The sequence below is a fragment of the Hippoglossus hippoglossus genome, chromosome 1, assembly GCF_009819705.1.
Source record: "Hippoglossus hippoglossus isolate fHipHip1 chromosome 1, fHipHip1.pri, whole genome shotgun sequence".
Taxonomy (NCBI): Eukaryota; Metazoa; Chordata; class Actinopteri; order Pleuronectiformes; family Pleuronectidae; genus Hippoglossus; species Hippoglossus hippoglossus.
The window spans coordinates 18219100-18242747 of record NC_047151.1 but is presented as its reverse complement, the minus strand read 5'-3'; the positions used below and the strand labels follow the sequence as shown (position 1 = coordinate 18242747).

Sequence of the window (23648 nt, the reverse complement as noted above, 5' to 3'; positions counted from 1 at the left end):
TGCAAAGTTACTAGAGCTGGTAGGGTCGATTATTTACCTCCATTGACTATTTAAGATAATTTTTTGCCTTCATTTGAGATGACAGTGGTAAATTACACAAGACAAGGACGCCCCTCAGTTCAGCCTGTCTTGACAAAACATTCTGATCAGACTTTGGCTGGAAGTTGGAGCAAATCTAAAAAAATTATCAGGGCATATAGGAAACCATAAGAGCAGAGGGAGGAGGCACACAACTAAAAAAATGCAGTGGAGACAAAGGCAATGACAGAAACTGACAAAATAATATACACTGGGCAAACCTAACGCAGAGGACATTAGGTCGCATGTCTTTCTTTTCACTGTGCATTTTGATTGTCAGACATAATGAAAGCATGTGTCACAGTTCAGGTAGGAGGGACACAAGAGCATGACTCAGGAGGTAGAAGTAAGGAAATCTTTTCTTCACAAAAAAAAAAACAAGAATACAAAAATCCAAGCAGCCAAACAAAAAACAGTCTGACTGAGGAACCCCCCCCCCCAAAAGAAAACAAAACAAAAGAGAGAAAGAAAAAAGTTCAATAACAGAATCAGGATCAAAACAGGCAGAGCGCTGTAAAGCAAAGGCATATGGCACAAAGACAATCCGGCAGTAAACAAATGGAAATTGACCCATATACAGTGTATAGGGAGGCACTGGGGGAATGGGGAACATGTGAGTGGGGGTGGAAAGGCAGCCAGGTGGGGGGGTGTGTGTGACATGACATCACAATTAGAACAACTGGACTGAATGAACCCAGGACCACGAAAGCATATTAAATAAAGCATATGATTTTAGTCACTTCCGAGGTGACAAGTGAACATGTTTTACGCAAACAGCGTTTTTACAAATGCCTTTTGAAGAGCAGATTTTCAAACTCTCACTGTCAAACAGAGGGTTCGGGAAACAATGATGTTACAGCTTACTTTGTACATATGCCCGCTGTTGTTTGTATAATGAGCATGTGTGAGAAACAACACAAACAATGGCAGCTATATAAAGGATTCCCAACATTTGGTTAGCATTGCTAGGTCTAATTACATGTTTGCAGCTAAATTTAGAATAACTGCACAATATTACCGGCATCCGGAGGTGTCTGCCTCACCCAATATTACGCAGACCGCAGCGTTCTTTACTTTATCACCACCTACTGGCCCAGAAGCCTGGTTTGAGTGTTTGTAGTTGGTTTTTTGGTGATTTTCGTTAAAACGTAATGTGGACCAAATTAATTTTTATAACAATCAAATAATTTGAAAAGTTTGTAACCGGTACCATGACCTGAATCAGGGTTTTTCAATTCTGTTCTTGAAGATTCAGACCTTCCTTTACACATAGAGGGAGGTTACAGGCATCGTAAAGACTTTATTATCCATCTGCCTTAGTCACAGTCAGTATGACATTAGGAGGCTGTAAACTATCAACCTCCATATTTCTGTTTTTAATGTAGGATGAAGGTATCCCAAAACAGCCTGAAAAATAAAGGTACGTCAGCAACAGCATGAGCACGGCGACAAACCAGAGAGGTACTGTAGCTCTGGGAAAAACGAAGAATGTAAGAGGGCTTAGAAGTCAACACAATACTCAAAGCTTCCATGCAAGCGGCGCCTGACGTGTGAAGATAACTCTTCTATGGCATTTTTAAAAAGGTGTCCTGTAGGAACAGTTTGCCTTTTCATACTGGAGCAGTTAAAATGGTTTGAAAATGATTGCCCAGAATGTCCAACGTGAACTGGCTCAAAGGTTCATAAGTGTTGAAAATTGGGCTTGTGGTCTGATTGATAGTTTTGTGCTGATGAAAAACGCCACCGTGCTCAGATATAGGCGACGGCGCATCATGCAGCGATGCAGGGGTTGAAGAATAGAAGCATGAGGAGGATGGTGAAGAGTTAAATATTAAGAGTGTTGGGCTGTAAGCGAAGGTTTTAGGTGCATAGTTTCAGGAGAATAAGGAAAAGAGTGAGGGGAAATGTCTGGTTATCAGACAGACAGAGAGAGAGAGAGAGAGAGAGCAGGGGATAAAAAAGTCTAGCCCTGCAGCAGCAGTACGGGGAGCTAGAGCAATGCTGCCTGCAGCCTGCCTGAACTGAATAGCAAGTAGTTTGCGAGGGAGGGACTAAAGGAAGGGCAGCGGAATAGAAGAGAAGCGAGGGAGGGAGCGGCTGAGAATAGGTTAGTAAGGGTGAGAAAATAAGAGAGTGGTGTGATATCTGTGAGAGCAGAACTGTGGTAAAGAGAAAAAATGCGAGTCAATGGGGTGAGAAGAAGGTTTGAGTATCATTGATGTACTTTTGTTTTACCGCAGAACGTGGGGGGGGATAGAAAAACTATTTATCACTCACACACACACACACGCCCAAACACTCACACACACACACACCTCCCTTTACATGTATTACACAAACATGACGTGGCTGTGGCTGCCGCTACAGATTGGATACAAAACACCTGTAACAGAGACTGAGGTCAATCTTGTTTAAGAACCTCGTTCGTAATACCAGGAGAGATAATCCTACTTCATCATCATTTTCTCCGTCTGCATTTTATCATCCTCCACACCCCCACCCCCACAACGGATCAGACCAAACACTGACATGTCAGGAATTACAGGATTTTGGCGCAGTACAGAATGGACACGCGTTAGAGGGTTGAATTCCCAAGTAAATGTTTTCAATTGAATGAAAATCAATTCCAGGCTCCTTCAGCTACATACATGTATATCCTCACGGTGCTGCATCCATATCCAGCATGTTTCAAATAGTGGCATTAATAAGGATTATTGATTGTTGCTGACATGTCAGTAACAAGTGTAGTGACGTCTCAACAAGTACCTCTGCGGTAAAAGAAGGGTCAAATTTGGGCTGTTCCAGGATCACCTCTGTATTTTTCTGATTTTTGAATTTCTGAGGAGATTTTAATGACGTACATTCACTACATTGAAAGAAATGATTTTAGGAAAATTGTGAAAGATAAAAACATGTGGATTCGTTGTTTGTTTTGGACACTGTCGCATTTGCCTCAGACTCCGTCCCTGCTTAGCTGATGTTCTCTTTCCACTCAACTGTTCACAACAGCTAAAATAAGCCTGTGTGTCTGTGACCACTTGTACTATATCGTGTGGAGCGCAGGGTTTGTGGAGCACAGGGTCAGAAGTCAGCGAGGTTGCTCCAGAAACACAAAATGACAGACAGATTCCATCTTTCACACACTTGCCTCCCATTAATGTGACGTAATGTTGACTTGTAGGAGTAGTCTACGCACAGGGTGCACCAAAAATAGCATATTCACAGTATTCATAGCATGTGACCCGCGCAAAACCTCTTCACAGCTGCCAGCCTTTTGCTATCAATGTGAATGTTGCGGTTGTCAGAGATAGCGAGGCGCACAGAGAAGGATATGGGTGTTTTTGTAAACCAGGATAATAATGACTCAGGCTGAATTTGTGGGTGGGTTGCTGTGTGTAGGTGGTACTAATCAGGGATTAGGGTGGTTTGGGAAAAGGGAGGAAAAAAAAAAGGGCCTCAAGTCTGACAGCAGAAAATGGAGCCACGAGCTGATCAAATGGAAACATGCTAATGATAGCACGATAATACTAGTATACCACCTGCCTATTGTGGCCGAGGCCACCGTAGAGGCAGCCGCTGTGTACACCAACAGTGCTGATATACTATATAGAGCCAGACAACAGTTGTGTTTCCTTGCTGTAATGATCCATGGTGCGACAACTTCAAAGACTGCTGGAGCCGGCTGAACTTGTAAATGATTATGTTCCCCCATGCTTTCATGTCGGCTTTGTCAGTCCAGCCACGCAACACCGCAAGCTCCTAACAGAGTCGTTTCTGCTATTAACTGGGGAAACATAAAACCACGGAATATCTGGACATAATGTAAATACACGGTGTGAGCACGGATCAGGGGATGGGACTTAGTGTCACGGTGGGTGTTTTGGATTGATGTCTTTTCAAAGGACGTCTATTCTCTTCCTTCCAGCGGAATTATACGAAACGCATTCCTGCAGTGGTCACAGCTGTTCGTGTCCCCACGACATTTTCAGGAAATAAAAATGACATCACCCTTGAAAAATATTGGCCGTCATTTATCAAGGCGTCTTCGAAACGGAACATATTTAAACACTAGGAGAGACATATGAACCTCTCTACGTCTGATTTAATTAAACTGTTGCACAAACACCTAAATAAGCACTGATTTGATCACGGACTGATAAATTGATTCGACTGTGGGGAAACAAGGACACACAGCACGGGTCCTTTATTAACATATGGCCGACCAAAATTTATGTGTGGTTGGCAACTCTTGGCCGATTAAAAGAGATGCCTTGGTGCACACATATTTCCATTTGCTACATGACAAAGACACACACGGCAGGAGCTCTTCCATAAATTGTTGAAAATTATCATAAAAAACTGCATAAATGATGCCAACGTTGAGCAAACATAATTTTCTGCACCATAAAGATGCTTCAAGTGCTTCCGTAGAGCGACCATGCATCTGCATATGTTTTCAATGGAGAATTAAAGGTGATAAAACCTTGTGTAAAACCTAAAGTGCTATGGTGGACTGTCCTCTTTGTGCTTTCACAATGGATGGATAACATTTTAATAAGGAGCTGGATGCAATGACAGTCCTGCACTACATAACACCTTTGTGAAGCTTGTCAATTTCATTTTCTTGTTGGGTCCATATGTATTTTTAAGTGGTTTATTGGAGATGTTGCTTTGAAGTGAAATATACAGTATTAGACAGTGTATACCTCTGTACCATAGACCATGAGATTGATGATGCCCCGCCATCTCCTCCGACTATAAATAAATGAAAGCCCTATTATTCCAGAATTCGAGTGCTGCCATCTGTTCCGATGAGGTCACCAGTCTATACAGTATGTGAAGGTGGAGCTGTGCTATCAAGGTTCTGTCAATTACATGCGCTCGACCAATCAGGAGTCAGTCTCAGTAAAGCAGGTAAATCATGATGTTTAACCCCATTTATATAGCATCAAAATATACAAATTAAAATCAAACGAAGCAGAAAACATTAACACTTGAACATACAGCGTGTGATAAGAACAACTTCTACGAAAATGTATGTATATTTATCACTGTTTTGTTTGGGCCACGTTCCATGTACTAACATTGTTAGCGACGGCGATAAAGACACTGTGGCTTTACTTCCAGGGAGCAGTCCTGTCTTTCATCTGTATATACAGTCTATGATCAGTACAAATAAATTTGAAAATATTGTTAATATTCTCAAAGCAAACACATGGACTATGACATTGAACTGATAACTACTCAGTGTCAAATTAATAAAAAAAGATTTGTCATAAATTTGTGTAGTTAGCAGACATGTTTTCTTTGTCTATATATCTAAACAGACAAAGGAGGATAAAAATGAATAGATAAATCTTCTCAGAAGGACATGAAGTCTATTTTTAATAAAACCTTTCATGAAAATTCAGTGTTTGGAAAACCTTGGCCATTTTAATACCACTGTGAGCTCTGCCTGGCAATAATAGTTAGGCAGCAGCATAACAGGAACTTGAATGCATCACAAGGACAGTGGAGTGTGCCCCTGGGCTAGTCAGCTTTATTTCCAATGCTATGACAGGGTCAGGTCTCTGCTGTAGGTGACCATCTTAATTATGCATCGTCCATTTGGTGCAGGTCTCTGGTGCAGGTAGGCAGCCGCACCAGACAGTGGCTCATAGAAGAATGACCTAATGAATAACGCCAGTACCTAAACTCTGCTCTGAGACACTTTTTAAACAGAGTGATACCAGGAGTTAATGTAGCCGTGCTTCATCAAAGACTGGAAATAATAAGTGACGCAAGCAGCCTCCAATGAATGCAGTCACCATTACACAACACAAGAGCTGGCCAAGTTGAGGGCTAACTGTAGCGTTGTGATGCAAAGGACACATACATTGCATTGACAAAGAAAACCTAACACAAACAACAAAACCCCTACTATGTTCAGTAATGATTTCTGCACTTTAAAAAGACCATGAGGGAAAATATTAACTGGAGGGTTAAAATAATTCCTCTGATTTGAAGTCTTTTTATCCACATGTCATTTTAAGAAAGTACCCCCTGCTTACAGTGGCAGAGTTGAGCCATTTGTCAACAAGTTCACAGATTTTTTTTGTCTCGTCAGAGGATTTAGTTGTCATTGTCTGCTGCCGGAGACGACATGCTGCATTTTAATAAAGGCTGCAGTTTTGAATCCAGGGGCCTTATGATGTGGTAAAAATTGCATGTTTAACTGCCTTTACTATGTAGGACTTGGGGGATGTGTCCTCATGTAATAGCACAACGATTAGTCTGACACACCCTTGGGAATTGATCTGTAGATTGCGCCTGCTGTCAATTCACTGTATGTCATGCTATGGACCAGCCTGTAGGAGGATAGATAAAACAAGGTTCTATGGGTGGATCTGTAGGAATTATCTGGGTTGTAACTTAGATCTAGAGAAGGTGGTCATTTTCCTTTGATGGTAACAGTAAAACAAGTCCTTAGTGATCAGAGGATGTAAGTGTTTGTTTGCAGTAAACGTTTTTGTTATGTGAGCTGAAGTCTTGTGAATGTAGGTACATAGTAAAGATTCCTGTGGTGCAGTGCTTAGCGTTGCCTCAGAGCAAATAGGTTCAGTGTGGAGTCTGCATGTTCTCCCTGGTATTCTCTGGGAAGTCGGACTTCCTCCCACAGAAATAAGTACAGGGTAACTGCAGACTCTAATGCCCCGTCCCAATTCACCCCTCAGCCCTCCCACTTGGCCCTACCCCTTTGTTTTGTTTGGACGGGGTAGTGTTTCTCTATGTGACATAAGTGTAGTGGCCATCTTCCACTTCAAACACCCCTTTCAAACAACACTTAGTGTATTCCTTACCCCCCCCTCAAAAAACCAAAGGGGTAGACGGAAATCCAAATCTAAAAAAAACCATGAAAATGTTTTAAATCAAGCGGAATATCTTCAGTAGCAAAGAAAAATCTGATTGAAAAACATCCCTGCATATGTTATAACAATTTCACTGCGGGGCAGAAATTACTATTGACAGAACTAATGTTACATTGAAATAACCGATGTAAACACGCTGCCTGACTGTGTATTGATCGATAGATTAATAGATAGATTAACGTGTCACTGTTATAATGTTGGTTGATAACGGTCCTTGTTGATATTGTTTGTCACTGTTGATGATGTAGCGAGTGGTGTCCCGATTCCTAGGGGAGGATTCTCTCGCCCTCTCCCTTGAGGCTGCGTCGGTAGGGCCAAGGGAGAGGAGTTGGGACAGGGCCTTAATTACTCGTAGGTGTGAATGGTTGTTTGTCTTTGTACGTCAGTCCAGTGACAGACTGGTGACCTATCCAGGGTGTGCCTTGCCTCTGTCAATGTCATCTGAGATTGGCTCCAGCTCCCCCCCCCCCCCCGTGACCCTCGAAGGATAGATGGTACGGCTAAAGGATGGATGGATGATTTTAATAAGCATTCATAGTATTTTTTTTGTATTATGTATATTGTTAACTGAATGTAAGGAGCAGGCAAGGTCAAGGTTTTTATCATTATTTATGTGTTTGAAATTGAAGACAGAGAAGTATATTATAAATCCTAAAGCTTATAAAGATGAGCTGTTATTACACAATACAAAATCACAGAAATGGTCAAATCTAGCTGGAAGATTAGATTAAGCAGATACATTATTCAATCACTAAAAACAGAATATATATTTGATGTATCTGATGCATGTATCTAGATATGTTACGAACGACTTTGTTCTCGACATAACAGATATTCACAGATCAAACAGACATGGCGACATCTCTTTTTCAAGCATGTGGCAGATTCACAACTTGAATCAATATTTTCTTCCTTCAAATTCAAAAACTGAAATGTCATTCTTGCCAATAAACGTGCAAGACAGTTGACCGGAGTACTGAAAAATGCACCTCCTCCACAATGAAAAAAGAAAATTGTTGGGCCGACAACTACATCAATGGATAAACCAAATTCATTTGCGTGATCTTTGATGTCAGATTGTCTACTGAATATTCAGGATACAACTACTAAAACACTGTCATCCACATCATTTCTAGGTTTGAGCACAGATAGTGCAGACAGGTCACTGCTCTAATCCATCTGCTCCTGCTGTGTGTGTGTTTTAATATCAGTCTGATATCTGACGACTGCAAACTAGTTCACTTCAGCTTTCAAGCAAGTATGGAGACAGAGTAATGAAGTAGAATCTGCATGCTGCTCTGTTTGCTCTCTTCAATTTACCTCCTCACACAAACACAATCTGAAAGCAAACGTATTTCCTGTTCCCGTTGATGAAGTGACCACAGCACTCAGTACAACAGAGCCAGAGCAAGCTGACCACCTGCAGTGAAGAGATGTGCCATAAACTGTGGCACAGTTACACTATCATAGTCAATGACACATCATGACTCAAGTCTGCAACGTGATTTTTTCCTGAAAAAGTAATAAAGATTTAAATGTATCCATCTCATTCGAGGGTGGTTAGCAGTGGTCACCTCACAGCCAGGTTCTCTAGGTTTTCAGGGGGTACTCCGGCTTCCTCCCACAGTCCATACACATGCAGATTGGTGATAGGTTAATTGACGACAATAGGTGTGAATGTGAGTGTAAATGATATGTTGTCTCTGTATGTCGGCTCTGCGGTTCCCTGGCGAACTGTCCAGGATGTACCCCTCCTCTCGCCCAATGTCAGCTGGGATTAGCTCCAGCGCCCGCGGCCCTTAAAGCATAAGCGATATAGATATTGGATGGATGGATGGAATTTGATTTGACAAAGCCCTGATGCAGCCTCTTAAGATGTGACATTTGAATAAAGCCTTGTGAAGGACAAATATATACTTTGTGGGAAAAAGTGTTTGTACGTACTTGTAAATGCAATTGTTAGTGTCTACTTTGAGTTCCTGTGAAAATATCCATCGTCGTCATCCATCTGCTGCATGATAATTACATTGCTAACATCCGGTTTGTTCCATTTTAATGCTAATGTAACTCCAGGATTTTTCTTTCAGTATTTTTTCTGTCAGTTTGCCCTGGTTTATACTAGGTGCACGTTTTTATTCACAAATCTAGAGTGACGTGTTCCCAAAAAACCCACTGGTGTAATGTATTCCATATGCAAACAAACACCACCTGCTACACAAAAACAATCACGCAGACACCTCGAGAAATACAGATTCCAACTTCCCAGCAAACCAATCTGCCGGATATGTATGTATATATATGTATGTATGTATGTATGTACACCAAAAGGTACAACATGACCTTCACTCCAGGATATCTTTGTTGTTATTGTATACTGTGATGTGTAAATGAAAAGCTCAAAAGACATCTGCTTTTGCACTGAGCCACAACAGCTCAGTGGCTGGAATTAAAATGTCCTGCTCTTGTTCATGTAGATTTTCTACAGGTGGCCTTGTTTCCTCACACACCAACAGACGGCCATGGTGGGTGTTAGGGGCGGCTCTGAGAACTGGAGCTCGAGACTCCATGGGAATTAATAACGTGCAACTTTAACAACTGCCTTAAGTTATAAAAAGGTGTTGTGGGGATTCCCTCTGTGAGAACTAACAACATCCCTCCTCTGTACGGACTTCCAGGTGAGACAGATAATGGTGAATGACTGAGTACGTGTTGTTCTCTTTCATGAAGAGAAAGACAATGAAAAAGTAACACACAAGCCATCTGCATCTGTAATAGAGAATAACACTGGTAGTAAATGATCATCTAAAGCTTGACAACAGCTGCTGTGTTACTGCAGAGTGTGATTCCTCTACTTCTACCATGTGTATGACACATTCATGTGAGACACAATTACGTTAGATGCTCCCTGGGCTGAATACGGCCCACAGGCCAGAATTAGCTGAAGCTGGAGACTTATGAATGAAGGCTCTATACTGGAGATTCAGTACAGAACAAGGCTCTGGATAGTATCTGTAAAACAATAAAAATACTTATATAGATAAATGCATCACATGAAAATAGATAGAATGACCCGGAAATCTGAAATCTCATGTCTTAATTAATGCAACATAAGATAGAAAAATAAAACCTGGTTAACAATAATACAATAAAACCTTTGATAGTGTGATAAGAACGACCTAAAATGACAGAAACCATCTTTGAGAAAAATTCATTGAATGCAAATTTTTGACATTTTGCTTTTGCCCGTGTCCCATTCACTGACACAGAGGAGGAAATCATGATTTATATTGCAGCCAGCCAGCAGGGAGTCATCCAGACACTTCCCTCATGGGAAGCCATCATGTCATCCATCTTTATATACAGTGTGTGCTTGGATCTAAGACCTTTAACCTCAGATTCAATACAGGGAGTTAATATATAAAACAATTCATATAAAGTAATTTGACGCTGTAGCATGGCGGCATATTCACAATAAAACATTTGCACCCGTCAGCCCAAGAATATAGTATTTAACCACTTAGTGTAATTTCCACAGTGCTAAAGTGCTAAAGGAGTTAACCCCTGTTTTCTTATCCCATTGCTTACAATGTTGCCTCTTATGAAGCAAAGCACTAAATACATATTTCATTGTAATCAACAAATTCCCTAAGGAGACTAAACCAGTAACACATTCATCCCATTAATCGCTTACGTCTCTGTGCAACACAACTCCACAGTCTCTAAACAACATTAAAAACAAATGAAAGAGCCATACTTTGGCATCAGGTACAGTTGATTCTGAAACAACTCTGACAGCATTTTGTATTTCTTAGAGTAGCTCCTTGTTGGGCTTGGGGCAAACGGTTCTGTTTACACTGCTTTGCTCATTTGATAAGCCGCGAGGAATATCACCCTCCACCTCAGGCTTTAGAGGAAGTATGTCTGTGGATGTTTATCAAAGGTGTGCAAGAAAATGAGAGAAGGCATTCTGCAGTTTATCCACACTATTTATAGAGAGACCTCATTTATAAACATTGTGTGCACACTTTCCATGCAAGAAGAACGTTTGCTGGTGACCCTTGCATACTTTTTTTTTTGTGCAGATTCCTGGTAATCAAAACAAAGAAAATCCCAATCTGGAAATATCTGTTGCTTTTGCAAAGACGCCTCTCACTATTTACAAACAACTTCACTATTTAACACAATTTAAGACAATTTAATCTGCATTAAACAGACATTTTGATTTGTCATGGTAAGAAGAGCAGGCGTTTGTGTAGCCATGCGTTAGCTATGGCTCTGTTTAGTGTCCCAGTAGGTCATGACAGTGTGACGGCAAACCGTCATGTACAAAACCAGAACTCTTCAACTGAATCAGCGAAATGGATTTTAGACAACATGAGTTTTAACATGTGCATCTGAGTCTTTCCTACTGTCATACGTCAAAAAGTCCTCCATGATGGAACAGGACGATATCATACATGATGCATGGCTGGTGCACTGGGGCAACATACATGATCTGACAGTTTATCGTGCAGAACATTTTCAAGTCAGGCAGATAATCTACGAATGAACGTTAGATTGTGGAAATAGTATCATATGATTGTTCAATGTTTGATTGGGATCTAATTTTAATTTATAACAAATAACTGATTTTGTTTGCATGTTTGAGGGTCAATTTGAAGTTTAAAAGAATACTGTATCTTTGGATTCACTCCAAAGTCCAAATTTCAAAAGACTTGGTTCACCCCCAGTAGTTTGTGTAAATGAATTTCAGTGTAGTCATGTTTTTTGGACATTTTGCAACTAATTACTGTCAAGGTGAAGCATCCGTGAAGGAGAACACCACCACCTGTGACACTCAATGAGCGGTAGGGTGTTAACAGTTAGTGTTAACAGTATTAATACTCCATTGGAGCAGGAGTGATAACTTACATCAAACGTGTAAAAGACTTTTGCACAAAATACTGAAACAAGCTCCCAAATTGAACTTGCTTGAAGAAAAGCACAAACCAACCTTTGAGTAACAGAATTCAACTGATTCAAATTCAAGGTTGAAAATGTACAAATTAAGGTGTGAAAATGTGAACCACAAAGATCGTTCTTGTGTTACAAGGTGTATCTGTCCCTTGCACTACAGGCTCTAATGGGACTTTACATTGATCTTTAGGTATTCTAAACTTAACTTGCAGCGGGGACTCTGCGGACAAAGGCACAAGTAATTTTCAGTCTACACTTACAAGTGTTTCAGGCTTTTGCATCAGAGACTCCTCAGTCCGCTGCATTCTAGCCTGCTTCATCCCAACATGAGAGAGGTTAGTGGACACATGAAGGATGTGGAGGCTTGTTTGGATCTGAATGAGGCAATAGGCAAGAGTAGTAAGAGTTAACAAAAGTGAGGCCATGGTGCTCGAGAGAGAGAGAGCTGGGTTTTGAAAAGGGGGCTTGGTGACTCTCAGTGGGATTTCTGTGTCATCTGACAGCACAACAAAGTTCCTCTGGCAGACAGAGCCTCGGTCCAGGCACCGTTTGATGTCGTCTCTGAAGCCAGAAACATTATAGAGCCAGAACACAGCTGGATAAAGAAACACACTAAGTAAAAAAATTTGAAACATGCAATTGAATTAAACACTGAATATGGAAAAACCCACACACAACATCCTGCCAATACGTGGGTGAGGAACTGGATGTGGCAGGTAGCTGTAAATATCTACCAACCGTGGTGCCGGGTAAGGAATTCGGATTTTGTTGCATGTCCAACACTGACAGCGTGACTGTTCTATGTTGTGACACTGCAAAAATCTGTCTGTCTAGTCTCCTCTCAAAATCCAACACCTCAAATTGGACATACAGTACCAGGAATTTAGACCCATATTCATTTCCTTTCACACATACAAATACACACCTTCTATCTATCCATCTGTATCCATCCATCCATCCATCCATCCATCCATCCATCCATCCATATTCTCTCTCCTGTTAAATATCATTATCAGTGATGAAAACTCAGTCTATGCAATTGTGTCAAAATAAGTGATTTACATCGTATTTTCCAATATGTGGCACAGTGGGACTTTTTGCCTGTATTTTTGTATCCTTGACATTTCGGGCTGTTATTCTGACTCCCGTGGAGTATTTGACTTGCCTCACTCATGTGTCTATGTACAGTAAATATTTACTGATCTTGTATGTGTGATGCTTGTTGATAATAACAATATTTCTCTGTCCATCACTCTATCAGGTTCTGGCATCACCGACTTCACTTTTTATTATTATTATTATTATTAGAATAAAGTGAAATCTACAGGTGGTTTAAGATCGTGCTTCCATCCACAGATTTATTGGCACACCTGTTTCCCCTTTTCCATCAATGCAACATACTCTCTTTGACCCTTTTTGGCTGTTTCAAGCAGATTCGTAATTCCTTCTTTATTCATTGTTTTATCTCTTGAGAATCAATCTCTTGAGATCCTCATCTATATTTATAAATTATTTATTCTTAAAAGCGTCAAACATGGGAAAATCGTTAGAATGACATGTTTTTTTTCTTCTGTTTGCTGAAGCAAACTCTGCATCACACAAAAACATGCTTCAAGTAGTTGTTGCCCATAGTGAAAGCTGAGTCCCTCCAGTCACATGCTCCAATGAACATTATGATGGTATCTTCTTTCCTGTTTTGTTTAACCCAGCAGCAGTTAGTGTGAGCAAAAGGACGATGGAGATAGATGTGGATTTTTTGGGTTTATTCTGAAGGAAACTCAAACTAAAACCAACCTTGACTGGGTTACTGACTTCACAATTAAGATTTTCAAGATGTATATCTGAGATAAGTCTATGATGGTAATAATTTGCGATGTCCACGGCAATCTCAATTTATCTCTGAGTAGATTTCTTCAGATTTACAGTTCATCCTCAGTTGAGGGTTATATAACGGGATTATGTAATCGAAACGACCAAAAGTGAAATGAATAAGCCTGATGTTAACTCTCTGTCCACTTGTGACCCTTCAAAACTAAGAGAAACCTCCGTCCACCGGGGGTTGTTTTCAATCCTGCGCCTTTTGCTAACCACACCACTGACAGCCACACTACGGAGCAAGTGTCTTGACTGACCCCCGCCACCATCCTTTCCCAGCTGCCCATCAACATTATCTCTGCAGCGGGCCAATTAGTTATCATCTGCCTTGTTTTGTCGGGCTCGCACAGTCAGACGTGCTCTGGTTCAGCAAATTATTTCAATAATGGGCCTGTAATCATAGATGCTGATAATTCTGAGTCTCTTTTGATCCCTCAAATCAATCCAGTCTGTTCACAATACACCGTAACCTCCACCTTTTTCCATTGTTTAACTAATTCAAGATGTGACATAAAATCAGAACAATTACTGGGACATAAAATAAAGCATTAAGAGTTCAGAAATCCAAATGAAGTCATGAATGTTTGGATACAAACTGCTGTATTTCAGCTAATTTAGTCCCGGCCAACATTGTGTCAAATTCAAACAATTGACTGACCAGGAGTCACGGCTCATGGGTCAGTAATGTTTGGGACAAGATGTAAGATGAAGGATAAGTGGAGGTCAAATATCAAGCCAGTGACAGATCATGTTCTTGGTGTTTTGCATCCAACAAAAAATGGTAATTTAATTTCCCTTTACACAAAGTACTTGATTTTACTCATCTATGACGCACTTCTAAATATTGTTTGACATGGGAGGGGATGAGTCACATTCATACATGAAACCTAAACTGAAAACATATGGTTTAATCCAAAACGGGGGGGAAAATGTAATTATAAAAAGGAAAATCATATCAATATCTGTAAAATGGTGATTGATTGAGAAATGGTTCTGTTGTTCATGAGAGTAATGCCACTATAGGCACATCTTTTTCAAACTCACACACACACGGTCATACACCTCACCTCATTCTGACTTTAGCTCCAAAGCAGGGAGCCAAAGCTCTTAAAGTCTTAAAACTGATGGTCTGGATACTCTCATCTCCTGTTCGCTGTGTCAAGTCATTATAGGGCACCAAGTCATTAGCTGATGGTGTAGTCATCCATTACAGCTAAGAGGGAATATAGCAAAGGCAAAGCAGAGATGATTCCAACTTCACAATGTCCAGATCATGTGAAGGGCAATTTCTCTTCCATCTTCTTTGCTGCTCAATGCATCATTGTCCCTGTGAAATATTCACAGAGTTCTTCAGAATAAGATTTAAAAAAATGAGAATATGGTTTTATGAAGTACGTTCACTGGATGCTTTGACTTCTTTTAATTATTTGCATTCTGATCCATAATTCTTCCTTCACCAGCTTTACATTGATACATGTGACAATGACATAATGGCTGTGATGTCTATTAACTACAAATTATTTTTCCTAATGAAATAAAAAAAAAATATATATATATATATATATCAAACAACAGTGTTATGATTAAAGGAAATAAACACCAGCCAAATTGTACAATTTGAAACACTGATACTATTCTGAAGTTTGTGGTAATGCTGCAGGGTTAGAGGAAATACAGGGCTGTTACGATTGTGGGTTCTTGGTAAGCCAATAACTATTGCATAACTATATGAAATGCTATTCTCTAGAGTGTTCACTTAAATATGATTTTTTTCTCATCAGGAGTATAATATAGTCTCCAATCATTGAAACATGGATGTAATGCTCTGCATGGGTTGCTTAAGTATTCTAAACATCTGCAATGTCTAATGTCTTGAACCAAATCTAAGCTGGTGATTGATTGTTAAATACTTGGTTAAATAAACAGCCGGCTTAAAAACATTAGTGGTGAAAAAAAAACTACTTTAGTGTTGGTGCAGTCACCCTCCAGTGGTAGTTGTGGTACGTTTGGTTTGATGAGACGCAATTAAAACGGTCTAATTCACTACCTGGTTTCCTATTACACTCTCACTCTCCTGACTTAATATAGTATAATTTCCAAAGCTGTAGTTTAGTCTTGAAATCATATGTCACTAAAGAGTGAGGATCAGATATAATGCAGTGGATAGAGTAGAGTAGAGTTAAATAAAGTTTAAAATCCATGTTACAGTAATTGACTCTAAAGCAGAGCATATGACCAGACACAGTGATATGATTAGGAAACACAACTCAAACCAGGCAGGCTTTTATATCGTAAAGTTTTACAGTACAGACCCAGTTCCAAAGTAATCAAAATTATACAGCATATCATTCTTTTATTTAACTTATAAACAAAATGAATCATTATTATTATCTATTTAATATAACTACACAAGGAGAAGCAATAGGCATTGCTGTCTGTAATAACAACTTGCTGTAAATTTTCATTGTGAATTTAGTTCTTTTCCGTCAAAGGATTATTTGTTTCACTATTTATTCATACACAAGTTACTGCACCTGAATTATTAAAGGGGCATCATTAAAGGTTCAGTGTGTAGAATGTAGTGACATCTAGTGGTGAAGTTGCATGTTGCAGCTGAATACCCCTCACCTCACCCTCCCCTTCCAAACATAGAAGAGAACCTGTCGGAGCCTTCAGTTGTCATAGAAACTCAAACGGTGTTTAGTTTGTCCAGTCTGGGCTACTGTAAAAAACATGGCAGCCTCCGTAGAGTGGACCCACTCCCCATGGAAATATAGTATTTAAAGTATTTAAATATAATTGGCCCATTCTAGGGTAAAGAAAACAACAATTTGTACAATTTAGATGAAACACACTAGTGAAAACATCTAGTAAGATTGTTTTATATTCAATTTCTGTCAATAGATCCCTTTCACCTAAATCTTACAAACTGGACCTTTGAAACCTGTTTTTGTAAATTTCCTTCGATCAAATTTTTGTTTAATCTAAATTCCTTTTTAAGAAAAACAAGAATGCTTGACAAAAAATGCAATAAACTCAGGGAGAAATAAACTGCAGATGGTAAGAAAGTTGGCTGGTATGAGGAATGGAAGACACTGTCACAGCTCAATATCTTTGGAAATCAATGGCAGAGCATTGACAAGGCTATGACTAATTCCAGTGAAAAACAAGGCGAGAACAGACCTTCAGAAAGACAATTTGCATCATAGCTCTATGCTGATATTATGTGGCAAGCAATCACATCTGTATTCAGAATGGATGGCCTTGCTATAATTGACAATGGCACAGAATGGCTGGCCACAGGACAGTTTGATTAAATGAGGAATGTCATACTCCAGTCTTGACTCATTATACTCTAGCCTTTATGTTTAGGAAGACTAAACAATGAATATTAATGGACTCATTGAGTCATTACACAAGACATTATAAAGTATGATATATAGAAGTTGTAATAGCAATCATATAACATGCGTGATGAATAGATATAAATTGTGACATCATTTTTGGAATTGATTACTTTCACTTTACGTGTTTTATGTGACTATAGACAGTGTTGATGTTGAGAGAGAAGATGTTAAATTTTAGTTGCGATATTTCTTTTTAGTCCTTCTACTTGTAGCCTCTCTTGATCGTTAACATGAAAAATGTTTCTCTGCTTTACAGGTGGAACTAATATTGGACGCCCATTTTGTTCAATGGATGAATGTTATTTTGCAACTCTGAAATTAGAAAACTGCTTTCTCACAGCGACGTCAAAGGAAAAGGAGGCAGACATAATATGGCCCAATTCATAACAGTCAGAGAAGGAAGGAAGGAGGGAGGGAGGGAGGGAGGGAGGGAGGGAGGGAGAAAGAGAGAGAGAGAGAGAGAGAGAGAGAGAGAGAGAGAGAGAGAGAGCGAGAGAGAGATATGAAGGTGTGGGGGGGGGGGAGAGAGAGAGAGAGAGAGAGAGAGAGAGAGAGAGAGAGAGAGAGAGAGGGATATGAAGGTGTGGGGGGGAGAGAGAGAGAGAGAGAGAGAGAGAGATAGAGAGAGAGAGAAGGAGAGAGAGAAGGAGGGAGAGAGAGAGAGAGAGAGAGAGAGAGAGAGAAGAGAGAGAGAGAGAGAGAGAGATGGAGGTGGTGGGTGGGGGGTGTTTCATTAAAGCTCCTGGTTTAAGCCCAGCCCATTCTGAATATGTAAATGTCTCAGGCACAGAGAAAAACACAGCAAGAGAAAAGTGAGGAGGGAAGAGGGGAGGGACAGAGGAAGAGGAGGGGAGCGGCATGAACAAGTGAGTGAGCGATCAAGGGAAAGAGAGCAAGAGAGTGAGGGAAAGAGAGCGAGAACTCTGAATTGTGAGTGGCTTACGACACTCAGTGAACAGAAGGCGCTTCTGCATGCGCTGTCAGTGTACTGGTCTGCTGCAAGGGATTGCGCGCTCCTTCGCTTCCCACATTTACCGCCCTGCCTGCCTACCAGCACCAGCCGTCAGCAGCCTCTTCCAGCTGGCTGAGAAATCACCCGGAGAGCGAGGGATGGAAGGAGACCTGCAAGCTACAGGGGATACGAGCGCATTCTTAACCAAGATGAGCCACTGAGATGACACGGAATACTGTTACACAAGAAAACAGTGAACAGGGTTCACCTCTTTAAATCCTCTTTTTTTTTTCTCTCTCCCTGCATCCGTCACTGAAAGCATGATTACCCGCTTGACTGGATTTAAACCTCACAAATCAGTGATGCTACCAGAGATGGACGATAATACGTGCTGACAGATCTGCTGAAACTTAAGCAGGAAAGGGGGAGAAGAACAGAGCAAAACAGACATTTAGAAAGATTTTTCCTTGGTCTCTTTTTTTTTTTTCTTTCTCTGGTTGTCTCTTCTCCCTCTGATCATTGCAGCAGAGGACCTGCAGAGGAGCTAAAGAGACAGAGCTCATGCATACAGACAGGGGAACTTGCACTTCCTACCATCACGCTGAAAGCTACTTGAATTCCTTCTCTTTCTGGCTCTTTCACTTGAGGAGAACTAAGACATTGTAAGCCTGCCAAGGATCTGGTGTCCACTGAAAAGGGAGAAGGGAGGGGGGGGAGAATTTGTACCACAGTGGGGTCTTTTTAGATTCGCACATAAATTAGTGTCGGGGCACAAAGCGAGAGGCTGAATGGAGATTGTCAGCTTTTGGATAGGGGTGAGTAGGAATCTTTTAAATAAGATCTGTCAGTGAGGACATCTTTTTTTCCGATCCCCTTTCCTCTCAACCTACTGCTTGATTTTTGACATAAGCACAGGGACTTGCCCTCGATCCTTTGGATTTTTGACAAGGATTCCCTTGTTTGCCTAATTAAAAAATATCAAATCACTGCCTATAACTAAAATATAAAAACTGGATTAATTAATCAATTTATTAAGATAAATATGATGTGAAGGTGCAAAAAAAAACAATATCCAGAGTGGTTCAATGGACATTTTCTCAGTGACATCCCTGGATATTTATGCTAATGGATTTCCTTCTAATTGGACTGTACCTAAAGTGGCCGCTGAAGAAGCCCCCTGGGTTGATACTGTGTTCACTGGGCATTTTTCTGAGAATGGTTCCCTTGGTGGAGGGGGTCTGTCCAAGGCTGTGCCGCTGCGACAGCAAGCTGCTGTACTGCGAGGGGCTCAACCTCACAGACATTCCCCGCAATCTGAGCAGTGCCATGGGCCTGTCCATGAGAGAGAACAACTTGACCGAGCTGCGTGAAGGCCAACTGAACGGTTTGTCACAGCTCACCTGGCTCTACTTAGATCACAACAACATTGACATTGTGGAGGAGGCTGCATTCGACAGGCTAAGACGTGTGAAGGAGTTAGACCTGAGCAGCAACCGGATTGAGAGTCTGCCAAATGGCACCTTTAGGCCCCTCCCAAACCTACGTATTCTGGACCTCTCATACAACAGGCTGCAGGCGCTAGAGCCCGACCTGTTCCACGGCCTTAGAAAGCTCAGCAATTTGCATTTACGCTACAATGCTCTAAAATTTGTGCCAGTGCGGATTTTTCAAGACTGCCGGAGCATGCAGTTTCTGGACTTGGGATACAACCAACTACAGAGTCTGGCTCGAAACTCCTTTGCTGGCCTCTTCAAGTTAACAGAGTTGCATCTTGAGCACAATGAGCTGGTTAAAGTCAACCTAGCCCACTTCCCTCGCCTCATCTCTTTACGTACTCTATACATGCACAACAATCATGCTACAATTGTTGTCAATACCCTGGACTGGACATGGCCTTTTTTAGAGAAGATTGACCTGTCTGCTAATGAAATCGAGTACATTGAGCCACATGTTTTTGAGAGTGCACCCAACCTCAAGGTTCTAATGCTGGACTCCAATCGTTTGACCTCTGTGGACCAGCGTATCCTGGATTCATGGTCATCTCTGGACAGCATTACCCTGGCAGGGAATGACTGGGAGTGCAGTCGCAACATGTGTGCCTTGGCCTCCTGGCTGAGTGCCTTCCGAGGCCAGCGTGACAATTCCCTGCTGTGTTCAAGCCCCGACACTGCACAGGGCGAGGATGTGTTGGATGCTGTCTATGCTTTTCAGCTATGTGAAGTTCCCCCAATGGAAGTAACTACAGCAGGCCTGTACAACCTCTACAAGGGATCTGGCCCAGGGTGGCTCTGTGTTCCTGGGCCCATTTACTCAAAACCCATATGAGGGTGAGGGCAGTGAAGTGGTCACCAGTTCTTTCACTGTCACAGTGGGCCATGATGACCTGGAGAGCACCATGCAGATTCATAAGGTGGTGACTGGCACCATGGCACTCATCTTTTCCTTTCTCATCATAGTGCTCATGCTGTATGTAGCATGGAAATGCTTTCCTGCCGGAATAAGACAACTGAGGCAGTGCTTCAGCAGTCAGCGTCGCAAGCAGAAGCAAAAGCAGAGCATGCAGCAGATGGCTGCAATTTCCACTCCGGAGTATTATGTTGACTATAAACCCAACCACATTGAGGGAGCTCTGGTGATCATCAATGAATATGGCTCTTGCACTTGCCAACAGCAACCTTCTCGGGAATGTGAGGTGTGATCCTGCTTTGTGAGTGCGTCGTTAACTGTGATTTTCTGGATATACAGTAAATCCCTTTTTTGGATACACTGGGGAGAGGAATACTGCAGGACTGAAGGATTAAACTGATCTTTTGGACACTTTTTACACAGCATCTCACTGTGATGTGGAAGGAGCGTGCTTTATGCAGCTGACTATTTCAAGGTGGATTTACTGTTACTGCTATCCTCTCCTGATTTGAGGCCACAGGGCATAACGGGCACATAACTCTTGGACCTGTTGATGCTCTACAGAAAAGAGAGGAATACATTGTGGGAAATGAGGCTTTTTTCTCATGGATGGATAATTGAGCTTTAATGTGTCTTTCTACTTCAGGACATATAATTATTGTTTAAAAATAAACTGGGAACACATAAAAGAAGAAAAAAGAGAAAACAACCATTTGTATTATGGTAATATTTGACAAGCATCTAAAATATACAAAAAAAATGTTTAAGTTGGATTAAAATGTAAAAATATGTCTATGTAAAATATGTTTAAAGAAGAAGTGCAAGTGTGGACAAAAAATGATACAAGATAATCTATTTCTTTTGTAAACTACAAAAAATGTTTAAATAAATGAATTGCTATTCACAGTAAACTCATTTGTATGTGAGAAGCCTGTCAGAGAGGATGAATGACAACAGACGCAGTATTCGCCCTCATGGACTGAAAATCCATGTCTCTGCAGTGTATCGAACCAAAAAAATAAAAATGAAATACAGAAAAAAACGAGGGCCAGAGGGATATCTGCATCTCATCTCCAATGTAAAATCCATGGTCCGAATTTTAGATCTCCTCTCTGTTTTAACTCTCATATTTGTTGTTTTAACATTCACTGTGTTGGCTCGCTATCAGTGTAGTTTCTTTCCCCCCCTTCCCATTGCCTGTGTGTGAATAGATTCAAATGATCTATTTCATCTTAATCACTAAGCATATTTTCATATTATTATATCACTATTTGTGTACCATCCAAGTAAAGAAAGCAGAGTGTCAAAGATCTAAAGCTATGTCTCTCATTGTGTCTCCCCCCTTTGGCTTTCACAGAGGAGTGACGCCTCCTTTTACTGATTCAAGCACACTAAACTGAACGGTCATTTGAAATCATGCTTATTGAAAACAAAACAGCTTCAAGCCAGCTTCAATGAGGTTATGCACTTACAATACTATTCACTGTGTTTTCATGTGATCTACAATGTTTGTCTATTTTGAGCTCTCTCTCTCTCTCTCTCTCTCTCTCTCGATATATATATATATTTATATATATCCTTCCTCTGGTGTTAATTTTGTAAATTAGTGCACTGACAGATGCTGTGTTTCCTCTAACATGAGCAGTGTGTGTGAGGAGTAGGAGGAGGGTGTCGTGTGTGAGGAAGATGGAGAATCTCCACAGCTGCAGAAAGAGGGAACAGACTGCTCTCTAGTGTGCATATTCTTATACTGTGGCTGCATTCTTCCTGTTCTGCACCATATTCTAGCAACTTCCACAGCAGGGGTGACATCAATATGATGAAATTGCAGCAGCTTTCCTGAAAACAACTCAGTGCATCAATTTGCAGCGTTTTTTGTGTTATTTTGCCATAAATTAAGATAATGTTTACAACTTGTAAGTCAGCAGGAATAAAAATGTTTCAAGAACTCATTGACAATCATTAAATAGTTCCAATAAGATACGGTACTTATCAGGAACCTTGCAAGTGCAGCTGGTGTTCTTTGAACAGAATGGGATGAAGGGTCAGAACAACAGGTAAGACTTGGTTGGTTCTTTTTACAAGGTGAGAGTTGACTTGGTGCGTTTGAATTGGGAATGAAAGAGAACCTGCGAGGCAGATATGCCTCTGAATAAGTGCCAAGGCTCTACAGTCCTTCAGGAAATAATTTATCTGACAAAAATTGTTTTGCTGATGTCAAGGATTAATACTATTTGAACTGGGCTAATTATCAGTGGTTTTCACATCTAAAAATGATTGACAAAAAGTCGCAGTGATTAGAAAAACAGGCAATGTCTTTTGTTGAGGCATTGCAGCGATCGGACAAAACAGTTGCAAGCTCTTAAAAATTACTGATTAAATTTGAGTTAATTCTTGAAATCACAAGATCTACAAATCCTGGAGGGACGGACAAAGTGAGCCGCAGGATTTACATATTAATCTTTTCCTCAGACAGCTTGTAGGATTTCTCCCAGGTAGAATCCTGCCACGTACTAATTGTCCATATTAATATGAGGGGTCTGCTGGGAATTCAGCGTTTGCACTTGAGTGCACTAAATTGAAGCCATTTTCTTACTATTTTTGGATAACTGCAAGAGGTAGTTTTCATGTATTACATGTGTGTCAGGCGACAGTATTAATACAAAGGATAATTATAATGTTAAAGTATATATTATTTAAAATACTTCCTTCTAAATGCCATCAACATGTAATATATCACACACTTTCCAAAACTATGACATGTGGCTGTATTTCTAAGTATTATAAAAAGGCTGCACATTCTAAATGCTATAATGTGTGAGTTCCTTTGGTGACAAACCACAAGGAAGTCCAGTTGCCTCCATATAGCACTTAGTAATATCATGACCCGGACGACTGAGAATCGTCACAGACATGTTTCTGTATGCGTGCGTGCGAGTCTCTGCCCACAACTGTGTTGGTTGGTTGTCTTCACACATATTCCTTCCAAATGCTTATTTATAGTGTTTCATGTGAAACTAGCTTCAGCCATCTGGACCCTGTAGCAATCATTAACATCAAACCAGT

The 23648-nt window shown here is 40.7% G+C and overlaps 2 protein-coding genes across 2 annotated transcripts in view; one reads left to right on the top strand and one right to left on the bottom strand.

The window, feature by feature from the left end:
- ctnna2 (catenin (cadherin-associated protein), alpha 2) overlaps nucleotides 1-23648 on the bottom strand; it is a 283094-nt gene that overhangs the window by 90063 nt on the left and 169383 nt on the right. The window lies entirely within an intron of this gene.
- On the top strand, nucleotides 18006-22577 carry lrrtm1 (leucine rich repeat transmembrane neuronal 1). The gene is given in 2 exon segments (XM_034582996.1): nucleotides 18006-20432; nucleotides 20434-22577. Coding segments are annotated over 2 exon segments (1578 nt in total). The 5' UTR covers nucleotides 18006-19295; the 3' UTR covers nucleotides 20875-22577.